Source organism: Osmia bicornis, chromosome 1, assembly GCF_907164935.1.
Source record: "Osmia bicornis bicornis chromosome 1, iOsmBic2.1, whole genome shotgun sequence".
NCBI classification, from domain to species: Eukaryota; Metazoa; Arthropoda; class Insecta; order Hymenoptera; family Megachilidae; genus Osmia; species Osmia bicornis.
In genome coordinates this window covers 14841101-14866419 of record NC_060216.1, presented here as the reverse complement: position 1 = coordinate 14866419, position 25319 = coordinate 14841101, and the positions used below count along the sequence as shown (strand labels likewise).

The 25319-nt window shown below is 40.5% G+C and overlaps 2 protein-coding genes across 10 annotated transcripts; one reads left to right on the top strand and one right to left on the bottom strand.

Moving 5' to 3' along the window:
- Positions 1 to 996: 996 nt before the first annotated feature.
- On the top strand, positions 997 to 23049 carry LOC114870940 (RIMS-binding protein 2). Of its 8 annotated transcripts, none has more exons than XM_029176235.2 (19): positions 997 to 1118; positions 1201 to 1324; positions 2068 to 2214; positions 5110 to 5244; positions 6202 to 6515; positions 6641 to 6818; positions 6896 to 7342; positions 7561 to 7870; positions 7959 to 8545; positions 8803 to 8929; positions 9642 to 9850; positions 9971 to 10375; positions 10560 to 11073; positions 11171 to 11380; positions 11547 to 11758; positions 11828 to 12055; positions 12181 to 12442; positions 14225 to 14475; positions 15699 to 23049. In XM_029176235.2, exons 4-19 carry the CDS (start codon positions 5212 to 5214, stop codon positions 16254 to 16256), a joined length of 4845 nt encoding a protein of 1614 aa, XP_029032068.1. In that variant the 5' UTR covers positions 997 to 1118; positions 1201 to 1324; positions 2068 to 2214; positions 5110 to 5211; the 3' UTR covers positions 16257 to 23049. The 8 variants fall into 8 exon arrangements, with proteins under 8 accessions (XP_029032068.1, XP_046144124.1, XP_029032069.1 ...); XM_046288168.1 differs by having other exon boundaries at positions 5092 to 5244; XM_029176236.2 differs by having other exon boundaries at positions 2068 to 4362.
- A 103-nt stretch (positions 23050 to 23152) lies between these two features.
- LOC114870943 lies at positions 23153 to 25318 on the bottom strand. Of its 2 annotated transcripts, XM_029176243.2 has the most exons (6): positions 25065 to 25157; positions 24844 to 24947; positions 24460 to 24763; positions 24231 to 24392; positions 23693 to 24098; positions 23153 to 23403 (listed from the first exon to the last, which is right to left on the bottom strand). In XM_029176243.2, the coding sequence occupies exons 2-6, from the start codon at positions 24849 to 24851 to the stop codon at positions 23303 to 23305; spliced, it is 981 nt and encodes a 326-aa protein (XP_029032076.1). In that variant the 5' UTR covers positions 24852 to 24947; positions 25065 to 25157; the 3' UTR covers positions 23153 to 23302. The 2 variants fall into 2 exon arrangements, with proteins under 2 accessions (XP_029032076.1, XP_029032075.1); XM_029176242.2 differs by lacking the exon at positions 24844 to 24947 and having other exon boundaries at positions 25065 to 25318.
- Between the last annotated feature and the right edge of the window lies 1 nt (position 25319).

The window sequence follows — 25319 nt, the reverse complement described above, 5'->3', positions numbered from 1 at the left end:
GAAGATGGAGCTTGAGGAGGGAAAAGGATAACTAGAGAGAGAAGAAATCAGGCAGAAAAGGCGAAAGACAGAGATAGAATAAAAAGAAGAAAGATTGACGAAGAGCACGAAGGGCAAGAAATTAATTGGAATAACCTTGTTTATTGGTATGGAAACATGTATTTAAAGGTATACTTGTGATGAGGTTAATATGAAATTTTAATGACGAATATGTATATTAATATAATGGATATTATTTTACACGAACAGACTGAGAAAAAGAGAAAAGATCAAAGCATATATATATATGCTCCAGTCTAGATTCACTGCTGCCAAAGTATCAGAAGGTTGTTGTTCTACTTTTGTAAAATGTATCCGTCGAAATGGTAGGTTTCAGTGCAACGTTCCAAGCACTTTTCTTCCCTTGTAGAATGTAGAAAACACATTTTCAATGATATTATTCTATTCTCAAATGTTAATTAATTATGCAACAATGATTCCTATATTTTAACAGAAAAATTGAGAATTACATTATTCTCTGTATACGAGGTATATCCCTGAAAGTAAGGAAGGAATGCAATTAAATTTGAAGAATATCGGCGAAGATTCGTGTACGGTGGGATGCTCGAAGGAGAAAGTAGAAAGAGCCGGTGTTTGGTCAGCCAGAGAGGCGTAGAATGGAGCAAAACGTAGGACAGAACGTACATGGGGTGTAGAAGGAAGAGTGGGCAAGGGTGGGTGTTAGTCACTAGAGAACAGGTATCCGCCGTAGGCGTCGTACGTTCATTGATAAGCGTATAACGCCCCGTGCCTTAGACTCGTGACGTCACTCAATCGCACAGACGCCTGCGCTTCTATCAGGGCCGTGCCTATCGTACGGTTCTTGCCCCCAAATTTCTTTTTTTTTCTACGTCTCTTCGACTACGTAAGTCAGTTCCGAGTACTTCGCGCGGAGTAAACCAATAATTGGATACCAAATATAGATACCGGCAATTTTCTGTCGGCTGTACCGCTCCGTTGTACGTTCATTTACGATCCCCAGGTACGGTCACGAATATCGTGTTGGATCGCAAGGGTGAAAAGAGGGGAGAAGAGATAGAAAGAGAAAGTCTGGTTAATTGACAGATCACAAAGTCCTCGTACGTTTCAGTATTTCATAAATACGTTTTCGTACTACGAACGGTTTACATTTTTTTTTTCTCATTTTTCTTTCGTTTTTAGCGTGTAGACGGTTGTTTCATTGAAAGCTAAGACGGGATGAGAGAAAATTATAGATGGAATAGCAGAGCAAGGGAAAGAAAATAGACGCAAAGGGGTGGAGTGTAGATGGACATAGGCACACTGGGTAAGTAAATGGAAAGAAAGACGGAGATAAAGTGAAAATGAGAGGGGACGAGAGAAAAAGGGCGAAAGATGATTGGGAGGGGAGAAAGTGGAAGTAAGACAGTCGAAGGAGTAAAAGGAGAGAGAAAGTTTGGTGGATCGTCTCCCGCGTATTGATTGGTCTTTTGTGAAAGCTACACCCTCGCGTAGCCACAAGACGAACCATTCTGTAAAGTCACTAGACTTGCCAGGGTGTATCGCGTGTTCTCGAGCTAGCTATCACGATACGCCATCTTTGATTTTCCTCGATCTATACTAGCGTTTTCGTACATCATTCGACCCTCTATTTTTATAACAAAACCGTCATCGTTGGATAGAATCGAAATTGACGATAGAATACAGCTAGTTTTCCCAAACGTTTGTAGATATTATCGATAAAAGAAAACTTAGGTTAACGCGTATAATAGAAATAGAAATGAAGTAAGCGATCGCAAGGAATCCCTAGCAGCGAAGGGGCTCTATATCGGCATCGATCGCTGAGTGACCCATATCTGGTGGTGACGGGAGTCCTTACCCCAGACCTGGCTGCTTTTCCAGCGGCAGCACCCTTCGCTACCTCCTCTCTCTCTCTTTCTCTCTTTTTCCCGGTCCTACATCCCCTCTACGCGAGCATACTCCCGCCAGAGTCGTCTCTACCCCCCACTCGTTGCCCCTTTCTCCGCTGGACAAGCGAATATACCACCACCTCCTCCTCCGATTTTCCAGCAGCCCTGCCGCCTGCCTTCCACGGCCGAGCAGATCTTGGGGCTTGTACGGGATGATAGCCGAGTGAAAAAGCTCGCGGAGTCCCGTGAAATTCGCTCATCAGCAGCAGCAGCCCTGGCCTGCCACAATCCCTTCGACTCGGTTATCGTAAGTGTCGTGCAACCCCGCGAAAGAAACGAAAGCGAGACAGAGACCGTGATTTACAAAAAAGAAAGGAACGAAAGATTGTGTAAGATCGTATGATAGAAAGGGAGAAAAGGAAAGGTTTGTTAGTTTCGACTGAGGAAAGAAGTAACCGGGGTGCGAGAGAGGGTGAGAAAGCGAATGAGCGGAAGGGTATGCCTGGGTAATGTGTCTGCGCGTGAGAGAAATGAGAAGAAAGAAAATCTATCGCTCTAGTACACGTTGCGAGTGTTCAACCTGTAAAAAGTGTCGGAACAGAAGGTTTCCCTCGAGGATTGATAAATGTCACTGGAAAATTTCACCCTTCGGTGTAAGGTAAATCGTTTCTCGCGGTATCGTCGCAACTACGAGAAAGAAATATTTCACGTAAACGAGGAAAGGAATAAGGGAGAAAATATTTGGCAGAGGATTCGAAGATTGTCAATGAAGAGAAAAAGCAGAAAGGGGTGAACGGTGGACGGTGGCACGGTTAATCGTTGCATCCATATATCTCTGATGGAACTCCTGAAGAAAGGGTTGCTTGTGTCGCTGTTGCTGTTACTCGTGGGTGATAGCGATAGGCAGTTGATAGTGATACACAGTGGTTGCACTACGTATCGCCGTGCAGTGGTGTCCCGTGCGCACCGGGTGTATATGTATACTACGTACCATTAGTAGTGAGATCAATAAGCAGTGCCGTGCCACTCGACCCGTGCCCACGAACGGAAACTCATTCTGGAATATCTCCTTCCTTTTCTGCCTTTCGTTTCGAACACTGCGAGCACCCCTTCTTTTTTCAACCGGAATGTCGCAAGGTCACTTTCATTTGTTTCTTTTCTGAATTTTTCATCGTCTCTCGACCAACCACGAAAACCGAGTGTCTTCTTCTTTGAACAGCCAGGCCATTGGTCCGTTCTTTCGGTGTTGTTCCTTACGCGTGTATACCGGTGTCTTTTCCTTTCTTTCGCTGTAAATCGACAATTGTTCCGTTCGTTCGTTGTTGGATTAATCGGTACGTTTCAGTTTCATCCCTTAACAGTAGCAAGCCTTTTAATTTTTATTCTTTTGAAGAATCGCTCGGCTGAAACCTTGAGCTTTGTCGTTTTCGGTTATAATGGACACTTGTGTGTCATCAGCAAGCTGAAAAACACTTTTGTAATAGCGCACGTTCAGCCTGTAGATCGTACCGTCTGATCGCTATAACGGAGGAGTAATATTTCGACCTTATTCAAAGTTAAAATTTCATTTTATTGTGTGAAATAATAGTAGAATATATTGAATCGAAAGGGAAGAAAATGTTCTTCAATTTCTTACGTATCATAGATAGATGTCGTTGGCTAGATCTTACTTGCGCCTGAAATTCTTCACCGGATTAAGATGTCTCGTCTGACGGTGATTAGATCGCGACACGATTAAACTACTGCAATCGTGAGATTAATAAATCTCCGGTTGAAAATTCAATAACACTTTTTAATCAACAGAGATGCTGGAACTCTGTTATTCAAGGATATCGTAATTAAAACGAAACACATTGACGGATAAAAATATTTTTAACAAGTTCTCTTGTATTATCGGTTCACGATAATACTTGGTCGTCTTGTCAGCAAAATTTAAGCCCCTACCAGCATATTTCTCGGCAATGATGTAAGAAAGAAACCTATTAGACTGCTTAAACGAAGCGGTTCGGGGTACCAATGTTGATCATTAATTTCAAACGAGTTGTCTTAGCTTTGAACGCTGCGTTTGAAAAATTCATGAAAGAAAGAAGGTAAGGGAAGATTCTGAGGATAACTTAGCCGAGCGGTTTCTCGAAGGAGATCTTTGTTTCTCGAGAAATATTTTCCGTCGACGCGAGGATAATAATTGAACGCATCGATAAACCCGATAAAAATATGACGCTCAAGTGTAAAGTGTTGAACGGAACGAAGGTCGACTTTCGATCGTGTCCGGTGTATTTCAATCGGAACTTGCCCGAAGAACCTGTTGCCAGTAATCCGATCGATTAAATTTCTCTCATTTAACAACGGGATGATCGTTAATTCAGAATATCCAGCTCGTCGTTTACACGTGTACACGTTTGTTTGAAAAAGATTGCTTTCACGCAACTGCCACCCTCCACGTGTCGTTTATCAGGTAAATCGTTGCGACGTTACCGTGCGATACGCGACGTGTGTGACGCGTTGATTTCACGAGCAGACGCAATCCGATTCTTCGATAAGAAACAAATCGAAGTTGTAAAATATATTTCGCTTACACGATGCGAAAATGATTTCAAAACCCGTATGATAATCACGATTTATCTCGTCCCGCACTCTGTACAATAATTTCCTTTTAATCCTCTGTACATTAACGCATAGACGTCACCTGCAATCTTATCTCTGCGATAAGAATCATTTAAATTTATGTAAACTGATATCGACACCATCGGTGATCGATGCGAAAAATTCGAAATTACAAGGAAAGGGTGATCAACCCTTTCTGGATTACAAGGGTCCTAAACTTCAAGCGCGTGGAACTAAATTTGGAAATAGGAAGAAGGGTTAATTGCAAGGATCAGCGGTTCCAATGAACAGAGGATTGAATGCGAATAATAAAGCAATAATTTTATTTAATCACGGCTATAGGTACAAAGAAAGCGATTATTTACAGTTGATTTACACGTTAGGAATAGGGGGTAGGTTATCGTAGGGAGGAAAGAAAAAGGGTTCCTTTTCGCACTCAGAGAGAATCGCACAGCTAATCGTGGGATCGTCGTGTGCAGCCTGGCAGGCCCCGCAAAAGCCGCCAATTAATTAAGATAGCTCCTAGATACACGGTAGATCGATAGGGACTGGCCGTGATAAAGACGGGCGAGGGTTTCAGACCTCAGGGATGTTGCAGTGCTGTGGTGTTGGAGGTGGCGCTTCCACGGCACCTCAGGCTCCGCAGCTGCAGGATACCGGATCTGCTGTCGGGACTACCACCTCCACGAATACCACCATCATGCAGGACCCGGTACTTGAGTCTATCCTCGAGGTAAGTTTCACCTAATCTATCTTTCATTCTATATTTTCGATCACCGAAAGGGGTTTATTCCCTTTAACCTTCCGGTGGTTCGTCTGCTTTCTAAATATACATACAATTTGCCGACCCACGTATCATTTAAAACACGAGGGTCGTTCGATAACCAAGGAGACAAACGCAATGATTCGTGTATATTAATCAGAAATTTGTTTCATTACTCTACCAGTTTTCTCATGGAAGAAGGAAAGAAATTTTTGTCCCAAGTCTGACCAATTTTGGACACTACTACTTGGACAGTGAGGATTACTTGGATAATAGAGGATACCAACTTATGATTTTTGTATTTTGATTTCGAACTACTACTGTTTGTCTCTTTACGATTGTTAAACAATATTGATATAGATTACGAGATACATCGATCAGAAAATTAATTACGTATACAAATAAGGTGTGCACGTAATAATCCATGTATCGTGATGGATCACGCGAATAAGGTCGTTTCTGAGGGTCAGCAAAAGTGTATCTCAACGAGATGTTCGTCAGCGGATGGATATTGATGTTCCAAGCGAATTTTCAGCCAGACGCGAAAGATTCTCTTTTAATTAAAAAGATAATCTGCGGTAGCGTGTTTTTGATTCTTCTTTTTTTTTCTTCTTCTTTTTGTAAGATTTTTGTAAAAGCTCGGTAGAATTAAAGGAACAAGTTTGCGACGAGCAAGTTCGATTGTACGTACCTCGGAGGCATTCGGAATACAAAAGCTCTCTTCGTTATTAATGTCACGCGGATGATTCTCGTCATGGATCACGCTTCCAGCTAGACGTCCCTTCGGGTTATTCAAGCTGGTTATCTACCTTCCGTCGTAAATATTAAACGGAACTAGATCCCCGTACATTTTTGATAAAACATTCATATTTTCATAATTTCACGCAATCGTTGAAATACGCAATTGTAAAACTAGGATCTTTTCAGCAAATGCGTGAAACGGAGGCCCGAAAAGCGGACCTGGAACGGCAACATGCAGAGACACAGAATCAGCTACACGAAAAGATAGCAGGCCGATATCAGGGTCCAGAATCTGTCGAGGCACTGCAGTCGAAGATAAGGGAACTGGAGAAGAAGACGGAACTGCAGATGGTCAGACACGAGGAATTATCTCTGGAGTTGACGAGCTTGAGAAGAGCGCGTAGCAGAGGACCGATGGGTCACTCGACGGTTCCGACTACTTGGCCTCCGGCTGGTTCGGAAATCGACAGAATAATAGCGAAAATAGAACAAGATAAAAGGTATGTTTCTATCCTTTCAATTCTTCCTAGTCTTTCAATCTGTTTTAACGTTTCATCGGCAGACGATCGATACCGACCAGTCGCTCAACTGACCGCTAATCTTATCTGATTTTTCCCAACTCCAGCGCTAGCAGGATGGTACACGATTTGGACCATGCACGAGTAACCATAACCACGCAACAACCCTTAGTTTCGCAGGGTATTTTGCGATCAAGCTCGGAGAATCTTCCGAATCTCGGTCAACATCAACATCCACCCCATCCGCATGCTTTGAGCCTGGGAATACCGACTCAAATGAGTCACGTAAGTGAAGAATATTATATTTCTTTTCTTTCGTTTATCTTTTCAATGGCAGAGTGTCGATTGAAAATTTCATACAGTACGCAGGTTCACCGATGCCCCTGACTCCGATGATGCCCGGGTGTCCACCGTTAACACCTAACGGACCTCCGTATCACTACAGCGAACCGATTCCACCGGCGCCGTCACTTTCTACAAGCCAGTCGCAGCCAGTTTTCCAACAAAAGATTCAGCAGTACCAGCAGCCCCAAGTAACTCACACGGAGTTGCCGAGCTCTCATTCTCAAACCGCTCTGCAAACGCAGCAGAAGCAACAACAAACGCACACCCATTTCACGGGCAGTCAGTACCAGGAGAGTTATCCCCATACGCAAACCTATCAACAGCCGCTCCAGCAGCAACAACCGCAACCGCAGCAACATCCGGCCTCTACAACGTACCTGACATCGTCGAGTCAAAGCGTGATACCTCATTACACGCAGCCCGCTCAGACCGCCCAAAGTTTTCAATTGAACGGAAGTCAACAGGTACGAAATTACTTTAATCCTTTCGCTGCTACGCGAATTTTTGAACTTGTACCGGTGGGCCAGAAGTTTCATATTAAAAATTTTATAATGGCGAAGAACTTGCCAATAGCATATTTTTCTTACAATTAGTGGTGGTCCCATGGGACCACCGTGGCAGCGAAAGGGTTAACAACCTATAATTGATATATATTTAAACGGTATTGATTTTCTCTGCGCAGGCAACGACGTATCCAAGTTTGTCCATTACGTCCCATCCGAACGGAACCTACAGTACAGGAGCGGGTAGCAGCTACTCCAGTCAACTGTCTCATCATAATTACTCTGTACCGCAAACTAGCATCCCTCAAACGACGCTGTCGTCGTTGCCACCCTATTCGACTAGCTCCTATCATTCTACCTTGGGCCCGCTTACTAGCGTACCCCAAACCGTTCTTCCTTTCTCGAACGTGCAGAGCTGTTTTGCCACTAGTGGATCGACTTACTCGACCGTCGGGACCAATGCTTTTGGAACGTCTGGCGTGGGCTCAGGTGAAAATTCTTTTTCAAATTTCATTTTTCTTTCTTTCTTCCTTCCTTCGAGGATTTCTGATAAAGAAATCGTGCCGGTTTATTTCAGGTACAACATCGACAGGCTTGTTGCAAGCGATAAGCGATCCTCTCCAAGCGATGCAACAATTATCCGCGCAGTCTCAAGCGAATCAACTTCAACAGCAGGCAATCATTCAACAGATTCAGCAAAGTTTACGCGCCACCTCGCCAACAGCAACGGCAACGACCGGTCATCATTTTCTTGGTCCAAGGCAGATGCCAAAAATACCGAGTAGTATACTATCGAATCCCTTGGATCGACTGACCAATGACAATATCGTACCCGAGGGTCAAGTGGACATGTTGGACATACCCGGGAAGGGAAGATGTTACGTTTATATAGCACGTTTCACTTACGAGCCGTTTCAACACTCGCCGAACGAGAACCCGGAAGCCGAGCTGCCTGTCCAGGGTGGCGATTATCTTCTTGTCTGGGGACAACCGGACGAAGATGGTTTCCTCGACGCGGAGACCCTCGATGGTAGACGAGGCCTCGTTCCGGCTAATTTCGTTCAGAAACTCGTCGGCGACGATCTACTCGAGTTTCATCAAGCTGTACTTGGCCTCAGGGACGTCGACGACTCTGCATCAACAAATATCCCCCAAGTGAGCAACGTGAGTTATATATTTTGACAAGGTAAATTTGGCAAAAGGTAATAGTCTTTTTTGAAGTAAAGTAGTATGGGTTCAGGAACCCGAGACTCAATAAGAAATGTCGTACAAGTAGGGATAATAACGAGCTGGTGATGGCATAACGGATAAAGCCAGCCACGAACGCGAGGATCCCGGCTTCGATTTACAGTAACAATTATTATTTATTTTATTTATTAAATAATATCAGTCAAAGTCACAGTTTCAATTTGTTATTACAGTGCTATCTGCAGGACATCGATCTTGAGTTAGCAGCTCTGGAAGAAGGAAACCGGAATCGACAGGCGGAACTGTCCGCGTACGCGGAATTGGATAACATCGCCGAGGAAGACGAACAGGAACCACCAGGTTAGTACATTTCCATACCGTTAGATTCAGATTATCGCTAGAAACAAAGCACGTAGTACACGAAAGTTCGGATACGTAATTGAATTTAGAGAATGTTGATGTACGAGTTAGTTGTAATTAAGTTTAGAATACTAGATTAAACCTGTTCAATGTGTTTTGAAATGCTAAGTGTTTCAAAAGCTGGATAATTCTCTGTTCAACCTGTTAACTGGGCGAACCAGAAACGAGTTGTTTCATTTAATTTAGACTTTATATGCGATTACACGTCTTCTCTGGTTAACAGGTGAATAACGATTGTTTCCCTTAATGACTTGTAATTTAAACTTGTATTGGGTACCTTATTCACCTAGCTGTACTAAGTACGTAGAATGTTTCTTCGCAGTAACGCAAAGTGTGATCCAACAAGGTACACGTACGACACTGTTTGTTCATCGAGCTTGTTCATCCTGGCAATAAGAAGAAGCTTAAACAGACACCCGTAGAATTCCTGTTCGACGAAACCTTTCCGATATAACGAATGCATGCCACCTTCCCATTCATAGCTATTAAACATTGTTCCGTTTGATAGCAGAGGCAAATATAATTCGATGAACATCGTGAACCAGGTGTTGCACTGTGTTGAGTATTGGATGGTCTTAGGCTGGCTTAGAGAATTAGATAGCGAAAGAGTATTAGTTACAGCTAGGCTTGTCCTGTCTTTTTTTTCCTGAAGAAGTCTACCTGTTTTCGGACCTAGTTCCGGCGCCGCAGCACCTGACGCTCGAGCGGCAGCTGAACAAGAGCGTCCTAATCGGTTGGACGGCGCCTGAGAACACACATCAGCTGGAATCTTATCACGTCTACGTGGACGGGGTGCTGAAGGTTACCGTGAAAGCAACCGAGAGGACCAGGGCGTTGGTCGAAGGGGTTGATTCTACCAGGGTTCGTAAGAAACTTTGATATTTCACGATAATTTTCTAATGATTTATTTTCGATAACGATTAAAATGTTAACGAATCGATTAGAATAAGTAGTTTAATTCGATTTTGATCGACGATGTAGCCGCACAGAATAAGCGTGCGTTCAGTGACACACTCGAGGAGAACGTCGCGCGATGCGGCATGCACGATGGTGATCGGTAAGGACGTCGCATTGGGTCCGACCGCGGTGAAGGCATCGAACGTAACCGCGACCAGTGCTGTCATATCCTGGATGCCAAGTAACAGCAATCATCAGCACGTGGTCTGCGTGAACAATGTGGAAGTACGAACAGTGAAGCCTGGAGTTTATAGGCATACGATCACCGGCCTTGCACCCTCCACGATCTACAGGGTGACAGTGAAGGCGAAGAATCTTAGAGCGACGCATTTCGAGGACCAAAACACTCAAGCGGCTAATAATTTAGCTTGTCACGTCCACTTTAAAACGTTACCCAAGGGACTACCCGATCCTCCGGTCGATATCCAGGTTAATAACCGTTTTAATCTAATCCGTCGTTCTCTACTGTCACGGACACTGTATTCCGCCAGTCAGATAACCCTACACTTTCCTCTTTACCAACGGAAACACCGTCGAGTCTATGTTTTTGTGGACGTGACAGTACGGCCGGTGCGACGGTAACAGAATGATGATCGTGGTATATTGTTTTTAGGTGGAGGCTGGACCGCAGGACGGCACTTTGCTAGTGACCTGGCAGCCTGTTGCCCTAAACGGTTCGGCCGTCACCGGTTACGCGGTGTACGCCGATGGGAAAAAGGTCACGGACGTAGACAGCCCCACCGGTGACCACGCTCTGGTCGACATACACAAGCTTATGGGACTGAATCCGAAGCACATCACGGTTAGAACCAAAAGCAGGGAAAGTCAGTCGGGCGATAGTTGCGCCACTGCTATTCCCTGCAGCGTTCTTCGCGGTGGGACCACAACCCATTTGCAGCATGGATCGACGCACATGCAAGATCAAGGACAGCAACAGCCGGGCATGGGACAACAGGACCCGCATCGCATGACTGGGGTAGATCAGAGATACCCAACGGCTCCTGTACCTTCTCATATGAGGAGACACGGTGGTACCAGGGTCGACGCTCACGGCCAAGTGATCATCGAAACGGACGAAAATTTGTCTGACAAAGAAATATATCCTGGACAGAGCATGTCCCAGATGGGTAAGAGTTCTTCTTATAAATTTATGAAGAATTTTCTCTCTAACACATGATCCATTGGATCTTTTGAAATTTTGCACATGTCGCTACTGCCGCTTAGGGGTTCCAGAGATCACCAAGGATTCCGCCAGCGAAGCGAATTACAGCGAAGAAGACGATCCATCCCGTAGATGTAGAGGGATGCCGATGCATTACGGTGAACAACATCGGTACGGACAAATGGGACAGCAAGGACTTCCAGGGACGCATAGATCAGGAAGAATGTCTGGTCCCGGTGGTAGACCACAAGATCCTTATTACGACCAATCAGGTGCGTATCGATATATCGTAGAAAAAGGTGTTGTAATAATTTATAGGTCCGAGAGACAGCGTGGAAATCGTCACAACGGACTGCAACTATCTTTGTGGCTGAGGAGATTTCTTAAATTTCTTCTTCTTTCTTGATTTTACTTTCATTATCTATTTTATCCTCACAGGAAACCAGAGAGGTAGAGCTCCCAGCTACCACCGCGGTGGACGAGGGACACAAGCTCAGGGTGGCGCGGGGCACCCATCGAGCAGTGCTCAGCAAATGAACAAGAGAACGCGCTGGTTTGTTGCCATCTACGATTACGATCCCAAAACTATGTCGCCAAACCCGGACGCCTGCGAAGAGGAATTACCGTTCTCCAAAGGAGACACCATCAAGGTCTTTTTCAATAATTGAATACTCGTCGCGTGTTTCAAACGAATCTAGGCTCATCGATTCATTCGTTAGGTGTACGGTGAAAAAGACGCAGATGGATTCTACTGGGGTGAATGTCACGGTAGACGGGGATACGTTCCTCACAACATGGTTGAAGAAATCAAAGATCAGAATCAACCTGGACAGGGTCAACCTGGGAGAAGAGGAAGATGGGGAGATATTTATGCGAATATGCCTGTGAAGAAGATGATAGCGCTCTACGATTACGATCCCCACGAATTATCTCCGAATGTTGATTCTGTAAGATCCTGTAATTTTAATTTTTCATATTCTTTTCAGCTAGTTAAGTACGCCTTTCGCTTTCTTTACTCTTTTTATTATTATGTATATGAATTTGCCAATTATCGTACATATTGCCTTCGTAGCAAGTCGAGTTGGCATTTCAAACCGGAAACGAGATCTACGTGTACGGCGAACTGGGCGAGGATGGATTCTATATGGGCGAACTGAACGGAGTTCGCGGGTTAGTTCCGAGTAACTTCCTAACCGAAGCGCGTGATCAACCGCCCCAAGGGCAACTTCCACCAGGGAGCAGAAGAGCACCTGGTCAAAGTCAAGGACCCGGTGTGAGAGGACCGCCTCCCCCGCCTCGAGAACCTCCTCCACCCGGTCATCGACGAGGCAAAGGTAAAAACTGAACAAACTGATTAACGTTTCATTTTTTTTTTTTTTTTATAATGTCACGAATGGTGGCGTAAGCAAAGCTCCTCAAGCCAAGTAAGCGATATAACAGGAAGCCTAAATTTCAAGCGACAAAATTGAACGAGCAATAGGAAAAGAAACCGAAGATCGAGAATGCTGTACTTCCATACGAAGATGATACCAGTTTCAAGAATTTTTTATTAGAAAGAACGCCTGATAACTGGCTCGAGGAGTTGAAATACGTTCACACTGGCGCTGTTAATAATAATGAGAAGAAAAGAAGAAAGAAAAATCCTGGATGTCGACCAGACGTCAGTGTGAATAATGAAAATAAAAAAAAAATAAAAAAGTACGAAACGGCAAGCAACACAAGACACGAAACTAGATGTGCCAGACGACAGGCAGATGGGTCACACGAGTACTTACATGAGCGAACGATCTAGCGATGCTTAATCGTTATCAATCGAAGCAGAGTTTACATATTTATTTTTAGGGGTACACTTGTCTTGAAAAATTATCAACACTTTTAAGGTACATTCGAGTAAGTTATCCGGTGTATTTGCAGTCAGGAAAATAGGATATATAGAGTCGATTGACAAGATTATATCAAAATATCGATCGAGACGCCCGCGCAGTGTGTGAAAGTTATTTTGTATTTGCAAAGTTTATTTTCCTTTTTTTTTTCTTTTTTAGGAACACGTGTATTATCACATGCAAAGCGATTTCTATATTTCTATCTATCTATCTATCTATCTACCTGTCTATCTATCTATCTATATATATTTACAATGAAACACTAAGCTGCTTTCAGTGTTTTCTATCGAATATATGTACATACAAATTGAATATGTACGTATCTACGTATGTATTATACTCGTATGTTTTCTTTCCGAGCACTTTTCGGCTCTGTTACTTTTTTTACATGTCTATCTTTCCTCTATTATGTACATATATATTATACGCGTTATTTTTACGCTGTCTACATACACATATCCGTATATACATATACATATTATATACACATATGCATGTATGTAACAGAGAGATATATATGTACATATGTATACGTGTATGTATACAGAGCGTTTCAGAACGGATGTTCATTGTAAAAACTGTGATTGTAAATTCTCCATGGTAAAAGACATTGGAAAGTCCTTTGTAATTTTGTAATCTGAAGCCTTTTTTATTTTTAATACTAATTTGTAATCATTTAGAACTCGAAAACGAAGCTTCAGATGACAAAACGTCGAAGGACTCTTCGATTTCTTTTATCGTAAAGATTCTACGATTCCAGTTTTTCGCGGTACACATCTATTTCGAGACGCTCTATATAATTATACTGCGTGTATTCTATAACAACATAATCTATTTCTGTGTGCCTGAATTGGTCGATGGTCGTCGTGTCACATGATTGTCGTTCGTGTCGTGTTGTCATGCTGGCCATTTAAAGATCAAGATAAATTAACACTTTTTTTATCAGATTTCGTGTCTTGATGCGTATCGAACTCGCGGGAAAAAGAAAAGAATTGAATTGTACGCGCGAATCCAAGTTCTGCCGAGTAATTATTTTTCTCAATATCGTTGATCGCAAAAGAAAAAAAAGAATTTGTTAAAGGATATGTTAATCAGCTGATGAATGGAACCATTACTCGGCATACTCGGCCACGCGTTTAAATGTCTTGTTTAAAAAAAAAAAAAAGATAAAAAGAGACATACATAAATGCGCCATGAATGACAACACGGTCTTGTTCTCTTCTCTGTTGCTAGATGCCTGCATTGTGCCTGTGTCTGTCCCTGTCTGTCACTTAGACTCTAGACAACAACAACAACAACAACAACCATCACTAATGAACAACCAACAACATGAACTCCAACATCAACAAAACAATCCACCGCATCTAGCGTACCAACAAGCGAATCACCACAGCTACACAACTGTAACCACGTCCAATCAGCATGGGCCCACACCCATGGGTGTCCATCAACAAGGTCCCGTACCGCCCCACCTTCAACAACAGGTGAGTCCACTGCTCTATCAAGAAGTTTTTCACTTCTGCTTTTCGATGTGGCTTTCAATTTTTCTCGCTGCTTTCTCTCTCTCTCTCTCTCTCTCTCTCTCTCCCGTTTCTCTTTTATTCTATTTCTTTTGTTCATATTTATAATAAATAGAATAGAATCGAAACGTTTTATCATTGAATTATACCAGTGTGAGAATGTGAAAGGATTAAAAGATATTTTCAATTATTCAGGTATGTCTCCTCACAGTCCAGGACGATTAAACGATGTGACGACGTAAAATTTTATTCTTTCATAAAACAAAGGAGAATATAAAGGATACCTATTGCATGGATTCGAATATGATAGGCTACTTCAACTTTATCACATATTATTACATAGAAACTTCAGATACATTTTAACGAACAGAAGACAGTAATGAAATCGAATTATCAAAGTAGTTTAAGCTTTTATTAGGTTGTTGCATATCAAATGACGTAAACCTTTTTTATTAATATTCTGAATGGAAAATGATGTATCCGAGCAATCGGTCATTTCATTTGTAACGACTTAATACATCGCAGTGTCTGCAAGCATGTGCATACATTTATTAAATTGCACGAACGCTAAATATGTAACTCATGCTTTAGCAGTAACTTAAACTATTTCAAATTTCGTCTTCTCCAATTCTCTTTCTCTGCTTCCGTTAGTTTTCATTTTACTCGTCGGTTCTGTGAAATTCTTCCGTCTCTCTCTTCATTTCGTATCGGTCGTTTCGTAAAATTAGTTTCATACAGATCGAACGTAGGCTCGTTACGATCAGGTCGTCGGATTATATAGATAGATCAATCTTATTTTGTTATCTTAGTTAACTACGTATTCTCGTGTTTCCTTTTAACACACGCTATACACATCAAGGCTCATTATTTATCACGAAACATCGTAACAGTAGGACGTAGGAAAAGTTTGAAATAAAACCGATCGATCTTATCTAGATGAAACATCTTCTAGCGAGCATCGCATGAGAAACGTTCAAAGTTTCTTCAACGAAAAACGAAAGTTTCTTGAAATTTTTCAGAACACAGAAGCATCCTCTAATCAACACGACTTAACTTAAACTTAAATCCAGACCTTTACGTGGAGATTGCTCGATAAACTTGTTCTCGAACCAGTATAACGAATCAAGGAAACGATCTATTATATGTCGAAGAAAATTCATTAATTTTTCCGTCGCTTTCGTTTCTAGGGGAAGGGGAGGGGAGGCGTGATCAATCGTCGTAGTAATGTACCAGGAGGAATGCAGGGTCCTGGACAGCATATGCAGCAACAACAGCAAGACTACCAGCAACAGAATCAACCGTATCAACAGCAACAGGCTAATCAACAGAATCAAAGTTACCAGCAACAGAATCAAGGATACCAGCAACAAGGTACTGGATTCGGACCGCAGGGTCAACAATTCCAACAGCAACAACCTCAGCAGCCGCAGCAGCAGCAACAGCAACAGCCGCAACAGCAACAGAATCAACCGTACTCGCAACAGAATCAAGGTTCCTCGATGCAGGGTAGTCAGAGTACCAACAAACCGATGAGAGGAATACCGACTGTGTTGCCTACGCCACAGGCAAAGACGCAACCGAACGCGACCCAGGGCCAGCAGCAACAGCAACCACAGCAGCAGCAGCAGAGCACAGGGCCGAATCTGATGCAGAAGTTCACGGAGATGGCCGGTGCTAGTGCTGGCGGCGATATATTGTCCAAAGGGAAAGAACTTATTTTCATGAAGTTTGGTCTAGGCAAGTGAGCTACCCTAGCTCTCATCCTGTCGCCAGCTTCTTATCCGTTTCTCTCCTATCGCGTTATCCTGGCTCTTTCGTCTCCTCGCCGAGAGCCTTCTAAATCAGTATTACGATGAACCGTGGAGGCAGGAACATACGAACGCGCTCTCCTTCGATCGAGTATTCGCTAATATCCCTGAACGATATACGTAATCCGCGAATGTGTGCTACCATTGCTGCTGCTGCTGTTGTTGCTGGTACGACTGTGCGTTATTTGATTCGCAAATCTTCGTATCTTCCTCGATCGAGAGTCCATGTGTTTTGCGGAGTAGAACGGAGAAAAAGGGTGTTAGAGTTTTTCTAACGAGTGAGAAGTTCGTTAGGGATCAGGGTGTTATAAAGAAACAATCTTTGTTGAACTAGGTTCAATTCTCTTCTTTCGATTATTCATCGTCTTCTTCTTCTTTTTTTTTTATTTCCACCTAATAGAATGCTTGTCCCGTAAAGAATTAACCCTTGCACTCCGACTTTTCCAGATATCGAAAAACTCCGATTACGTGTTAACTTCTTTTTGAAAATTAATAACCAACGAATACTGATATAGGGGTAGGTGACCTCCCACCAGTCGCCTAACTCGGGCCTGTCTAACTACTCCCACTCTTACCGCTTCAGACTTCCCCCACCATCGAGTAGTGTCAGTAGTGGGGCAGCTAGGAGTAGGGATACGCGTCGAATATTGGAAGAGTGGGGGGAGCCGAGGGCGAGCTGCGTGGTAGGGGAAGGAGCCACGAGTGGCCCGCGGGCCACAGGTTGGACAGGCCTGGCCTAACTCTTTCGTTAGGCCCTTGCCGTATACTAAAAGCGACTACCTCGTATTTCAATTAGGAGGATACTTTGTGTTTGGAAGGTACACTTGGGGTGCAAAGAGTTAAGGTACCAAGATTGAAACAGACACATTCAGGCAGGCGTTACTTTGTTATTTATTCCTTCGCGTCTATTGAAATGAAACAAACTGTACCGTGTAAAATTTGCTTAAAAAAACAGAGAACTTATTCGACTGATGAACGAACGTTCATCGTTTTGATTTGAATGAAATAGTGGATAAATAGTTGTGAAATGCAGCCAGTATCAACGCCTGCTCAGGGACGCGAGTAATCGAATATCATCTCATAATCAGAGCATTACAAAGAGAAATCACCTATCAATTAGTTCGATGAGATAATCGTTCTTGTTATATAGATATTTATTAGCTTGATAATATTTTATCTATGTGTATAAAAAGAAAAAAAAAAAGACAGTAAGAATACGCTTTGTGATATGAAAACAGCGAGGTAAGAATGCTTCGTTGCGTCATGGATTTTATAAGAAACAAAAGAAAAAGGAACAGAAACAAGATCGAAAGAAAATGATTCTGTTCGTTTTGAAGTGCAAGGAACTTAACAGAGACACAATGAGAATGTAAAATTTTGTACTCCTTAGTTTAGCAAATTACTCGTTCAGTTCCAAGTTTGAAAAACTTGTAAAAGGCTTCTAAACGCAACGAGAGCTGGTAATTATACCACGAGTCTAAAGCTGCACCCTCAGTACACCTTGAATAGAAAACGATTAGCGGGTACATAGTAAAAATAATTCTAATTTCTACTTGTTTTCTCTTTGCATTTCAAATTACTTGTCACTTGAGATTACGTTTTACGATTGGCAAGAAAGAAAAATGGAATAGATATAGCGCGACGCGAACGGATAATTCGCAAAAGACTAAAACAAACAAAAAAATAAATAAATAATGGGAAAGTATAACTCCTCGTCGTACTCGAGCACGATTACGAATCAATAAGATATTTTACAAAACAGATGCTAAACGAATACGAGAAATGAAACTGCATACTTAATATATGTAATTGAAAGATTTATATAATACAGTGACTCGTGGATCAACGTTGAACTACGGCGTACATATATATATAAATATATAAATATATAAATAAACAAAAGGTGATGGGACATGAATTCGATTCGATAAATGAAACTAACCGGGGTAGGGGACATATGGAAGATCATAGAATTACATATGTTACGAAATAAACTGAGATATAAATATATACATATGCATATACAGATGTATGTACATAAATATACATATACGTGTACGTACATATAGTACGTGTTTGTATAGGTATATTTATGTAAACACGTACATATACATATTATATTTAACTATTGCAAAGTGTTGTTACATCGCTACTTGTATCGTATTTTGTACAAAGTATCCTTACCTTCAATTGTTCTTTTTTCTTTCGCCGTGATATAAATATATAAATATATAAATATAAATATAAATACAAATATAAATAAAATAAATAAATATATATATATATAAAGAATCCTTAGCAAGGCGAAAGGAAACGTGACAAAACTTCAAAGTCATTTTGCCAGAATCATACTTTGGGAATCATTACCAAGAAACTCGTCGTAATTGTTATTAAATATCGCGGATATATGTATCTGTTTAGAACCGACAGTTGCCTCTCGTCCGTTCGTGTTGATTGAGTGTCGACAGATGCGGCAACAAGCGGCAAAAATTGTATGATTTATTAATTAATTAATTAATTAAGAAAAGGGTGTGAAACGCGCGGCCCTCTTTTTTTAAAAATAATCCAGTAGAATTTGTAATCGCTCAAAGATCTAGTTTGGATTTTTATTTGTATTTTTTTTTTTACAATTGTTTCTGTAAACTTAGCGTACGAAAAATCTCTTATTGGACCAGGAGTTTGAACCACCCATCGTAGTACCGTTACCTAATTTTGCACAAAATCGTGAAATTTTTTTTTTCATTTTATAGTATCGATCACGATAAATCGCGTGACGACTTAACGAGCAAGAGTTACAGAGCAATGTATACTATGACTATGGACCAAACACCTTCTCGAGAGACCAATTCGGTTATTGAAAATGACGATACGTTTCTCCTGTTTCTGTCGAGACGTTTTAATACGTTTACTTTATCTATGCGTCCCATATGACTTCTAGATAAACGATTTACATACGTAAGTACGTATGTACTAGTGATGCGCGATAGTTCGGAATACATCGGGCGGGCGTCCGATTCATCCGTGCAGTCGGGTAGTTCGACTATTTCGGAAAATTATCTTAATACAAAATTTCATATAAAGCAGATTTTGAAAGTATTAATAAGTAGATGAGAGTTAGGTCGCGGACCGCGGCCCGCGGGAGTTCGTTCGAATCTGCCCGACTGTACGCGACCGGAACCGACCGAACCCGACGGCCGCCCGAGTCCAGCCGATTCTTTCCGAGCCCTCCCGAGGCCGTAATATCGAATGCCCGCGCATCCCTAGTACGTATGTATCTCCGTTGGTTGATAAAACTTTTTCGCTTCTTCTTGTTATTTATCTTCGTTTCGTTCATCCGAATACTAATTCCTCTACTAATCTCTACTTGCAATGAATTTATGTAGCGGCTAAAGTTGGTCGTAGGGTAACAGATAGTGATGGGTATTCAAATGATCTATTTCGTAAATTTTCAATCGATTCATTAAGAAAATTCTTGAAACTCTTTTAAATGTAACAACGTGATAGTATCGAAAGCCTTATGAGTCTCGAAAGTTTTTATAATAAGACTTTCAAGCATTCCCAAAACCCGTGTAAACTTTCAAAAATCTTTCATTTCATACGTGTAATCAGCCCATCACTAAAGAATAGAGCTATGCTTCCTAACTCAGCCGTAGAGAAAATGTTTCGTTTTATTAACGATTGAAAAATATAGCGACGATTCGTATGTTCGTTATATACTCGTAATCTGTAGGATATATATATATTTGTATAATCAGATTTTCAATTCTTTACGAACGAAAGAATTCCGCTAAATCCACGAATTGTAATGCTTGCTCGTCGTGTTCGATGATACGCACGAAATTGCAAGTTCACGGAAGAATGCGTCGATCCTGTCCGACCTGTATTTCGCGCGAACGTCGAGAACTCGATAGTTTGCCTGAATCAAAAACCATGAAAAAAAAAAGAGAAAAAATGATAAAAAAGTGACAAAAATAATCTGCCCGAACGAATAAATAATATGCGCTTTCGATACGATTCTTTCGACGATGTTTACCAAACGATTGATTCATCCATTGGACGTAAAAATGTAGGGTCGCGTGTAGTTATCTATCAGCAGCAGAGATTCGTGAAATCGACTTTTAACGAATTCAAAAAAAAAAAGAGAAAAAAAAATAATGAAAATGGTATTATGAATTCGATACTGTGCGAACGTTATATATATATATATATTATATATTATAGTACAATATTACTAGGATATCTATAATCTTCCATTGATGGTTTTTTCGACAATTCTACAATGCAAACGAGAGACGAATCGTTCTAGCCCTGCTGACTGTAAACGTTCCAATGGATCAACTTGTTCCCCCCTCGATTTTCGCCCCGAATGATCCAGGGGCGCTTTGACTCACGGATAAATGTCGAAATTCCTACGAACCTTTGCTGTTAAAACATATCTAATAGGAAACATTGATTCAGGCGATTAAAGGGAAAAGAATTAAAAAAGAAAAAAACAGAAAAAAAAAGAAAAAAGACTGACGTGACATTTAAGATCTACATGTATACCTAACACGTTCGCTACCGATAGTCTGATCGGGATCGATCGACGAGAGATTAATCGATAAAGGTGAGAAATTAAAATCGATGCAAACAGAGAGGGAGGATGAATTTTGATTGAATCTGATAAAAATCGATAGAACCGTTCAGATGGTAGCGCACGTGTTAAACCGATATATTACTTAGAGGATCTGTAATCGTTCATCTTTCATCTCTTAAACGTTTTCGTTTCCTTTTCTTCTCTTTCACCGTTGTTTCATTAGCGATTGCAACAAAGCACGTAGTGAAACGGGTTGAAAGCAATTCGTAAACGGGACGTACACGAGGAGGGAAAGAAAGAAAGAAAGATATCAGGAATCACTGTAAAACGTAGCTGCATTGATTATGTACAGGGTGTTACAAGAACAGATGTAACCTGAGAATTCCAGCTGGCAAAGGAAATCGATGAAGTTTATAAGATCGCAGAATGGATTACCTTTGCCAGAAGGAATAATAATTACAGCAGGGCCATTCCGAGGCAATACTGTAAGTACCCTTTTCACCGAGGGCATCTTTTTTTAGAAACATCCTGTACAGAAGAAAGAGAAACACGTTGGAAAAGTAAGAACTTTCATCTATTATCGTTAGATGTTAGATGTATCGTAAGAAAAACGCAAATAGTCTTAATGGAAAAGCAAAGAAAAGTAAAGGCGAGAGAGTAAAAGAAAAAGAACAAAAAAAAAAAAATAAGAATCATCTTCAAGTGTGTCTCGCAACGTCGAAAACTTAATTTCTGTCTCTTCTCCTTGCGATCAGACCAAAAATCTTCTTAGGAGATAATAATTTAAACAGGAACAATAAACTGACGCAATGCAACGGTCGAACAATGATTAAGAGCTAACGGATAAAATATTTAGAATCAAATGTTTTTATTTAAACGTTCACCGAGAGCGAAGATACGGCAAAATAATAATTGTATAAAAAACGTGGCGATCAAATCAAGCGCAGACTGAACGTAAATTAAACGCCGTAAGAAATTCAAACGAAACGAAGATCGACGTATAAAGAAACCAAAAATAAAAAACAGTGTAAAAGGGGAAAAAAAAACGAGAGAAAATGAAATTCTTTTTGAATATCCGGAGATCATTTCGTTCGTCGTCGACGCTCATTTTTGTGTAGGTATCTCACTTGTATATTGTCATTAATTATAAATTTAGTCGTTGAATGGATTCGTATAAAAAAAACTAAAAAAAAAAATCTTTTGATACCGCGACAGCTAATGCAAACACGAATAGCAAATGCTGAGGATGATACGTATGCGAACGAATATCCTAAATAAAAAAAAAAATTAAAAAATTAAAAAAACGATCGAGAATGGATCATTGATCCTTCATCGGCGAATGAAAAGACCGTCTGAAGCGTACGATAAAATTCTTTTGATTCGATCAAGAAAATACTGGAATAATAAAGGTGTTAGGTATGAAAAACGAAAATTCTCTTTCAGAAAAGTGTTTTCCACATCCTAAGGGAAATAGACGTACACGCGCGTTGTTTCGATCTAGATAACGGTTAGCTAAATAATACACGATATCCCAACAGCTGTTAGCAACGAGCATTAATCTCATACAAGAATTAAAAAACCCCGTTCGAAATTGTAGACACTTTGTTCCATGAAAACACTTTACGGAGAGACAGAAGAAGAAGAAGTATAAAAGAGAAAGAATGTGCATGCGCACGAATGTATATAATGTATAATGAACGAACGTACGAATGAATGAAAGACAGGTAGGAAAGGGTCAAAAGAAAATAGAAAAACAGAAGGTTGAGAAACAAGTATAAGACGGAACCAGCAAGAGGATAAACTTTTGATGATGTTAGTAGCTAGGCGCCAATTAATGTCATTCTTTCTCTTGCATCAATACCCTAAGATTGTATAAACCAGATGGTAGCGCAAAAAGGAAAAAAAAAATAACAGAAATCGATTATATACACTCATACAACTTTTAATAATAACAAATTATCGCATCGATTAAGCATGTCGAATCGCCAGCTACGTTTGTTATCGAGTAATCTTGCGCTTTGTTTTTTCTATGGATCGGTGCATAACAATCTACTCCTTGTTAGCCCAACTGAAATATCAGCAAAAAAAAACCTGCTACACAGAAGAAAAAAAAAAAAATCAACAAAAAATCACAATGTTATTATAAACAATTAATTAATAAAAAACGAATCTTGTTTGTTGTTACTTTTTGGTATCCTGATCATGATCCTTTTCGTTATATTAGACTGAACGCTTCATAAAAATAAGTCTGTACGAATTGGATGATTAATTGTACTTTATTTAATGCGTTCTATCACTCTATAGAATGAGCGTGTGTATAGGCATACTTATAATGACGCGATACACAAATCTTGAATATCAAAGACTAGTACAATATTACGAAAGGAAAGAAACAATGATCGGACGTCTATGGATCCTCTTCCCAGACGGTCTCAGTTAAGATAGCAATGTTGTCCAATCCTCTCATTGGCGCGTACTCCAGAGTCCACATAAAAGTGGTAAATACAACTAAAATTAATAGAAATTAATAATAATCTATTTTTAAGTTTTTAAATTACCCGCGTACAGTGGGGCCTCGTGAATAGGCACAGTAGAACTGCAGCACCCCCTTTTTTTCTTCAATTCTCTTTTTATCCTTAAGTTTAATGTCAGTAGTCATCCCCCAGTTTATGTAAGAGATTTGTTTTTTAAAACAAAGGCTAAAAATTTTCTGGAGCAGCACCCCCACTAATTTTAGATACGAGCCGCCACTGCCCGCGTAGTAAGATATACTATAAAATGAGACGAGATGACTTACGCATTTCACCTTGATGCAGATCTGCTATTAACTCTGGACAAGAGCTATTGCAAGGATTGATAGGAGTCAAACGAAGTTGCGTAGCTCCTCGCAACTGAGCCAGGGCAATGAGACCAGTATCTAGTTCAACCTTTTTATAACTTGGACTATTATAATCCGACGACATAAGTACCCAGTTGAAATGCGCCGGTGAGACAGTACTCGAAAGGAAGTACGGACGTTGGTAATACTTTCGCAGCACTTTTACCGCATTGATCTCGCAGTTTTGCCAATGAACAAACCACTTAGCGACCTCTGGGGAATGTACCCGACGCAAAAATGCTGCCAAATCGGACGAACCAGTCCTTAAGTTTGAGGTCAAAGCGCAGGGTACCGTTTCCATTAATCGCTCGTTCTCCAAGTAGAGCTATTTATATGAAAAATCAATTATTTTCCAACTAATACGCTTAATTTACATTTTCAAAAATGTAACATAACATAAAAGTAATACTACTTGAAGTACATATATCTTTTTACCTATTGCTATGCTTCTACCTACATGAGTAATGTTATCAAACCAGAAATAATCTGTATTCATGACTGCCCAAGAATCCATTGCATCTGTAATAATTGCAGGTGCATCACGGCTTAAATAGTTATCAACTAGATTGCGGTATCTCACATCTGACAAACGATCGATAGTTTCCAAAGCCTCGCAAGTCTGAAAATATAATCAATTATCAAACTGAAGGCTATTTCTTCTGTGAAAAGTATATGTTAATAAATACCACGCAATCTTCTTCTGTTATCATATAATCATTATAGAAGGGATTGTTGATCATACAATTTTCATAGTATAAAGGTTGCCAATTCCAAATTGGTAAAACTTTGATCAATAAGAGACGACTGATTGCAGTAAAATGTGTTCCAACGAAATCAAGTTGCGCTGCTAAACAAGCCAATGTACCAAGAACTATCAGCACAATTGTACCACGGAAGACAAGTTGCAACCAAGAACGCCGCATTGCAGCTACCAATGGTTGACAAATAATGTCCATCTCCTCTTCTGTAAAGCCTGCCTGCTGGCAATACCTACAAAATTCAGTTTTAATCGTTCATCCTTATGACTATTGCCATTTTTGCAACACAAAAAGTAAAACAAAATATAATACCATAACATGCTGATCAACTTTCAACATTGCATTTTTATTTTATAATATAATATATATAGAAATCAAAATAATTCTTATAAATTGATTGAAACATTGCAAAATATCTGAAACATATAAAAGAAAATGTAAAAATTCTTTTTAGATGAAACCATAAATTTTAGTAAATAAACAAGAAATAAGAAATAATACAATGATATTTAAAATAAGAAATGCAAATTTACTTATAAAATGCGTTCAGCTCGTCGTCTATCAATCGTAGCTTTTCCGAATGGGTCATTTCTTGCTGTTCTTTTACATAACTTTTGCGTGGTTGTTTAATGCATTTGCTACTCGACATCACGGCTTTTTAATAGAATATAAACTCGTCAAAGTTATACGTATTTAATTAAAAAAATTCACCGTGCGAAACTGAAGGGGCAAACCAGTTATCGAACAGAAATGCAGTGTCGTGGATGTGCGCATGCACATTTTAAGAT

Excerpts from the sequence above, each read along its gene's own strand:
- LOC114870940 (XM_046288168.1), top strand. The coding sequence starts at position 5,101 with ATGTTGCAGTGCTGTGGTGTTGGAGGTGGCGCTTCCACGGCACCTCAG. Across the intron at positions 9,851-9,970 it reads AAGGGGTTGATTCTACCAGG|CCGCACAGAATAAGCGTGCG; the intron begins GTTCGTAAGAAA and ends TCGACGATGTAG. Across the intron at positions 12,056-12,180 it reads TATCTCCGAATGTTGATTCT|CAAGTCGAGTTGGCATTTCA; the intron begins GTAAGATCCTGT and ends TTGCCTTCGTAG.
- LOC114870943 (XM_029176242.2), bottom strand. The coding sequence starts at position 25,180 with ATGTCGAGTAGCAAATGCATTAAACAACCACGCAAAAGTTATGTAAAA. Across the intron at positions 24,764-25,064 it reads GAGCTGAACGCATTTTATAA|GTATTGCCAGCAGGCAGGCT; the intron begins GTAAATTTGCAT and ends TGAATTTTGTAG. Across the intron at positions 24,099-24,230 it reads GGTTTGATAACATTACTCAT|CTCTACTTGGAGAACGAGCG; the intron begins GTAGGTAGAAGC and ends TCATATAAATAG.